At 44.3% G+C, this 6,333-nt stretch overlaps 1 protein-coding gene across 1 annotated transcript; it reads left to right on the plus strand.

Moving 5' to 3' along the window:
* The first annotated feature begins 2,256 nt into the window (after positions 1-2,256).
* LOC123111294 (UDP-rhamnose/UDP-galactose transporter 6) lies at positions 2,257-6,007 on the plus strand. Its single transcript, XM_044532051.1, has 6 exons — positions 2,257-2,465; positions 3,154-3,375; positions 4,004-4,188; positions 4,273-4,473; positions 4,798-4,959; positions 5,288-6,007. The coding sequence occupies exons 2-6, from the start codon at positions 3,246-3,248 to the stop codon at positions 5,606-5,608; spliced, it is 999 nt and encodes a 332-aa protein (XP_044387986.1). The 5' UTR covers positions 2,257-2,465; positions 3,154-3,245; the 3' UTR covers positions 5,609-6,007.
* The last annotated feature ends 326 nt before the right edge of the window (positions 6,008-6,333 follow it).

Raw genomic sequence — 6,333 nt, forward strand, 5'->3', positions numbered from 1 at the left:
GCTAAGATCGCAATTCTTGCCAACATGTAAACTAAGATTGATACTTATATTCACATGGTCTACATCTATTGCCCCCCCCCCCCACACACACATATAGTACTATATACTTATGGAATCTCAGTTGCTTTAACTTGAATATTCATTTTTATTGGGATGATTTGTGATCTTTTTTTGAAGATATAGAAGGCTTGTGACATAAAAAGAGGTTGCACCAAATTGATTATTGGAACGGTTTGGCCCATGCATTAGTTGGCATGTTTAAGTTCCTAATTAGCTGCAAATGCATCTACCTATTAAAGGGCTTCTTGAGTCTATGGGTGCATGGAAAGAGTGACTTTTTTGTCATCTATAGTCGAATAAATAGTTGTAATACGTGAGTTGGCTATTGGATGCACTTTAATGTTGTTATAGTTAGGTAGAATCTGAACATACATGGTCAATAAAGTTACAACATGCCTTTGATACTATAGCGAAATTAAAGTTGTGACATGTTGCCTTGTAGTTGGTAGAGAATATAGTCACACATCCATGGTGAGATAGCACAATATGCACCATATAACGATAAACAAAGTGTTATCTCTTCATTTTATGGTATTTTCTAGGGAAAATCATGCTCATAGTTTCTTTTCTCAAACGAGGGACAATCATTTGTTTGTTTCGGGTCTGAAATATCTTCTGCGTGGTTGTTATGTACCCTCTGTTTTTCAGAAGGGTAGAGCGGCGCTTCTAAGCCGGGGAGGCAGCGCACCGACGCTGGTCCCTGAGGAGAAGGAAGAGCGCAGGAGATCGACGATGACCCGATGGTCGATGGCGATGCTCCAGTGACCGGGCGATACTTAACGACAAGGGATGGAGTGAACATGGGACATCAGTTGGGGGGGCGGTGGGGGTGAAACGTGGTCGCCATGGTCTTGAGGGGAGTATTGGGTAAAAAATGAACAAAATGAAGCTATTGAAGCAAAAAAATTTGCCGAACTTCCTTGATATAAAGGAAACAAAGGGAGTTATCGGAGATGTTCTTACCACCCTTTTTTATTTGTGTGGCTAATTCTTAACTCTAGTATATTGAGCAAGATCTTTTTGGGATGGAACTTACTAGATGTTTCATTTTTAAACTTAACTTACTAAGGAGGTGTTTGGCTGCATAAATGGTGAAGGCAACGTTAACGTAATCAGATCACGGCGTTTAAGGAGGTGTAATCAGTTTTTTGCAAGTTTGTTTGGTTCACGTTCAGGTAAAGGAATCGATTACCATCGCTCTGCTCTTCTTGCTCGGCCTTGTTGCTCGCCGGCCGCCATCCTCCCCGTAGATGGCTTGCTCTTGCTTGACCCCAGCCAACCAGGATCTCAAACGCCGCTAGCCGTCCTCGAAATCAACCGCCGCCGTCCGCCCTCGAGATCAAGCGCCATTGGCCGTTCGGATCTTGTGCATCGCCGGTCGTCTGCGAAATAAAGCGCCGCCGACAGCCCCGGGATCAAGCGCTGCCGGACGCTCGGGTCTTGTGCACCGCCTGATGCTCGGGTCTTGTGCGCCGCCAGCCATCCCCAAGCACGTGCGCTGTTGGCAGCCTCCGATGTCAAGCGCCGCCAGCACTTTCCGATCACAGACGCCATCGGCTACTCCGATCTCGGCGGCAGGGAACGAGGAGGGGGAAGAGGGGGCGTGACGGGGAGGAGTGCGCTTGAGGGGAAGGAGGAGGGGGTCGTGCGCGGAGGAGTGTCTCGGGAGCCGGGAGGGGAGGAAGAAGGGATCGTGCGGGGAGAGGAGGGAACGGTACCGCAATTACCGGTGGGGGGTGGGCGGTATCGATCGATAACTGGGCTGGACCCGTTTACGAGGGAATGTGTTTACGGTGTCCATTAAACAAACACAAGTAACGTTTCCCCATTACGGCGTAAAGGGATAACGGGCAAAACTCGCTGAAACAAACACCTTCTAAATAATATAACGTTATTCCGATGCAAAACAAACTTGGCGTCAATAAAGGAGTATCACTGCCGTGCCAAGTCGTTTGGAGTGAGAAGTGAAAATGATGCTAACCCTAACGGGACGTTCATTTTTCTTAATGTATGACACCTTGCATATTCCTCTCACGTTGTTATTGTTTTCTCTTCATGGAGTTCTTGTCACCTTCATGAAAACCAAACCGTGGCGATTCAACCGAGGAGAATTTAGCGATACAACCCTAAGATTAGCGTAAATAAAACTCTGGACTCACAAAAATGCGTGCATCCGGCAGCCTATAAAAAGGGGGGCAGATCTGATGCGAAGGTAGTTGTGAGCGTCGCGGAAAAAAAATAAACAAAAATAAAAAAAGGGGGGCGAGGAAGAAACCGAAACACTCACACAGAACACCACACCCCCCACCCCGGCGACACACCACCCCTCCCACCCCAAATCTCAGATCAGAGCGCCGGGAGATCTGCCATTTCCGGGTGGAGGGATCGAGCCCCGCGCTTCTCGAGTAAGGATTCTTCCTCGCCCTCACTACCTTCCGCCGCAGCCTTTTCGGGGCCGCGATCTGGCGTGGGTTTTTGGCGCGAGCAGCTGCGATTTGGGGACGGATTCGTTGGTCGGTTTGCTGGATTTAGGAGGGTTTCCGGGGTGTGGAGTTGCGCTCCTGGAGTACTCCCTGATGGGGCTCCGTGGAGGAGCATCTGGACTACGAGCAAGGCAGGGTTGTGTGTAGCAGAGCGTTCGGGATCAGCAGGGTTGTGTGCAGCAGAGCGTTCGGGATCAGTAGGGTTGCTGCGTAGCATAGTGTTTGTTGTCTATCAGTTTGCAAGTAGAGATACGAATTCGGACTCACGGGTGGATTACTGGGCTAGGAGGGACTTTTTGGGGTTAGAGCTACGTCGTTGGAGCAGTTGTTGCTGTTATTCCGTGGAGGAAGAGCATTCGGTTCTCATGAGTAGCTGCATCCGGGCATGAGCAGGCTTGTTTTTAGCGTAGCACAAGGAAACTGTAGGGCTCCTGTATCATATGTTGCTAATTGCGTTCAGAACCAGTAGGGCTCAGGTAAATTGTAGTAGTGTGCGCTGTTTAGAATTCTTTTTGCTTAATCTTGGGGCATTTTATTTAACTCAGGTGCAAGCAGCACCATCTTTGTTCACTGTCTAATCATCTGAAATGGCTTTAATTCCTTACTGCAGTTAAATCCTGGGCTCTATATCTTGTGTGGATGGCATTTGTGCCTCAGAGACTGTAGCTCACCAAGTGTTGATTTGAACCTGTGAAGATAGAGATGGGTTCTCCGAGAAAATCCGACAAGAAGGCCGCCTTAGACTTTGCAGCATGGGGTTTCAATATCACCTCATCCGTTGGGATCATCATGGTCAACAAAGCCTTAATGGCTACACATGGATTCAGTTTTGGTATGTTTTTAGCTTTGGTGAAGAATTATGCAGTCACATACATCATTAAGTCAATCTATTGACATCTTGTTCTTTACTTTTGGCAGTGAGTAGGATTATGTTATGCTGTATTTTGTTCTGTATCTTTCAATTTCTGTCTGACTTCAATTTGACTACCGTAGGCTTCTCCTTCTGAATTGCGCATTAGTATTGCTCTGCTGAGTTTAGTGTACAAAGGGGCCAGGAAGTTATTTTAAACCTTTTGTGATCCCGAATTGGTACTGCAAATTCCATCCATGTAAATTCTAGATGCTCTTTTGTTGATAAATCTTTAATTACAGATGAGTATGTCAGCATTTGACCAACTCATAATAGTTTTTTTCAACTAGATTACTTTTATAGTGATCTGAGAGTTAGGGATTTGACTGTTAGGCAATCCTAGGTGTCTGTTGCTATGTTAACTTGCTTGGCATAAACTCGAGATATGTCTGTTGAACATAAGAAGCATGCTAATTTAATATGATCTATTGTTAGCAATTACTTGCAAGTTCAATGAGGTTTCTGCACTGACCCTCAACAATCTGCACATACGTTAAAACTTGGATAAACTCCTGCCATTTCACTGATTTCTGATTTACCCCTTTTGCAGCCACAACATTAACTGGCCTTCATTTATTGACAACGACCTTGATGACTATTGTGTTTCGGTGGTTAGGCCTGAGCCAGCCCTCTCACTTACCGCTACCAGATCTGATTAAGTTTGTAATCTTTTCAAATTTGTCGATCGTTGGCATGAATGTGAGCTTGATGTGGAATTCTGTGGGGTTTTATCAGGTCAGTGTAGTTTCTGACTTTCTATTACCTAAGCTATGTATCTCTGCATTATTAGCTCTTAATTAATTCTTTTCTTTTGTTCAGATAGCAAAGCTGTGCATGATACCCGCATCATGTCTTCTGGAGGTTGTCTTTGATCGTGTACATTATTCACGGGACACAAAGCTGAGCATAATGGTTGTGCTTGTAGGCGTTGCAGTTTGCACTGTTACTGATGTCAGTGTGAATGCAAAAGGCATGCTTGCAGCTGTTATAGCTGTTTGGAGCACAGCTTTCCAGCAATATGTAAGTTGAAATACCTATACTGTATGGTGATTTGCATATATCTTCAAGCCAATAGAATCCTGCTGTTGAAAGACAATCTATTAGAGGACTTGAAACATTGATCAAATAAGAGGCCAATGTTTGTGCCGTCATGGTATTTTATAATGTTTACAGACATTACCAACATTATCACTCCAGTGTTGAGTATGCACTGCATTCTGTTGTTTAATCTCATGACTGCATGCTATTTGATTATGTTTGCTGCCCTTCTGTTATTTGTTCTTATCATGTATTGTAAAGAGGACCCACTTGAAATTCTGTTAATTCTTGTTTCCCATTTTGCAGTATGTTCATTATCTCCAACGGAAGTACTCTCTGAACTCATTCAATCTCCTAAGCCACACTGCTCCAGCCCAAGCAGGTTCCCTCCTGTTAGTAGGGCCCTTTGTGGATTTCTTGTTGACTGGCAAAAGGGTGGATCACTTCAATTTCACATCACTTTCTTTGGTAAGAAATCGATTTCTAACAGTGTTGCATGTCCCTCAGCCTGTGGTGATCTATGCTGCAGCTTCCGTATGAGCAAATAGATTTAGCTGGTTTCTGTTTGCTTAGAGATAGAGTGGGAAGTGGCCAGCATTTTAGGGAACATTACTGTGGAGAACTTCTGATGTGCTGCTTTGTTGTATCTCATATTTAGTTGAATTAGTGACTTTTCATTTCTTCACATGACTAGCTTGACTAGAATTTTGATATTAGTGTACGCAAGATTAGTTTGTCTGTACATTCAACCTCTTTATCTTGTCATCTATCTTATCATTGCATTTTGTGACTGCAGTTATTCGTCGTACTCTCATGCATCATCGCTATCGGCGTTAATCTGAGCCAGTTCATCTGCATCGGCCGGTTCTCCGCTGTGTCTTTCCAAGTCTTAGGCCACATGAAGACTGTGCTGGTCCTGTTCCTTGGCTTTCTCTTCTTTGGCAAGGAGGGCCTGAACCTTCATGTAGTCCTTGGGATGATCCTCGCTGTTCTTGGAATGATGTGGTATGGGAACGCATCAGCGAAACCAGGCGGCAAAGAGCGTCGGAGTGTCCTCCCAGTGAGGTCCGACAGGCACAATGGAGGTTCAGAAGACAAGGATGGCGGTGATAAGTGATTTTTGCAATCGGCAACTGCAGTGCGTGCATATTTTTTCCCTTGAGGTTTCTGGTGACACACAACACAGCGAAGGAAGACAGTCTGGTATTGTTCTTGATAGAGGTTACTACAGAAGTTGAATCTTACCCCACCTAGGAACTCGGCATCGTTCTCGTTATAGGTTACATACATTACCGTCACATTTTTTCGATACATTCATAGTCACCAGATGTTTTACAAGGTTTGAGTATAGTATAATCCTTTAGAAGTAAGTCGTATGTGAAGGTTGTGGAATTGTTGTGAAGAATGTTGGAAGTTAAGGCCTTGTTTTGATCTTATGGAAGTATGGACTACACATTAGGATCATTTCTGAATTGTCGTTACTGAATGAAATTCATTATCGGGGTTTTATAGACCATATTTTCACTCATTTGTATCATGTTATTGTGTATACTTGCTATATATTTCCTGATACACAGACGGTCGACATCTCCCCTTTTCTTTCTGGGAGTAGTAACCATCGGTGTATGAAATCTCTAAGGGAAGCAAGTAGGAGTATATTTACGAACAAATCATATGGGCACGTTTATTGCAATTGTTAGCCATCGAACATGTTTAGAACGAAGGAATTTCATTTAAGACATTTCTGCCATTCTAAGCAGGCTCAGAGCATCTACAGCCGCTACATTCGATCCAGGCTGCTTTCTTCGTGACAACTGTAGCTGCCTCCCTCAAATCCATGCC

Source organism: Triticum aestivum, chromosome 5B, assembly GCF_018294505.1.
Source record: "Triticum aestivum cultivar Chinese Spring chromosome 5B, IWGSC CS RefSeq v2.1, whole genome shotgun sequence".
In the NCBI taxonomy this organism is placed as follows: domain Eukaryota; kingdom Viridiplantae; phylum Streptophyta; class Magnoliopsida; order Poales; family Poaceae; genus Triticum; species Triticum aestivum.

Excerpts from the sequence above, each read along its gene's own strand:
- LOC123111294 (XM_044532051.1), top strand. The coding sequence starts at position 3,246 with ATGGGTTCTCCGAGAAAATCCGACAAGAAGGCCGCCTTAGACTTTGCA. Across the intron at positions 4,189-4,272 it reads ATTCTGTGGGGTTTTATCAG|ATAGCAAAGCTGTGCATGAT; the intron begins GTCAGTGTAGTT and ends TCTTTTGTTCAG. Across the intron at positions 4,474-4,797 it reads GCACAGCTTTCCAGCAATAT|TATGTTCATTATCTCCAACG; the intron begins GTAAGTTGAAAT and ends CCCATTTTGCAG.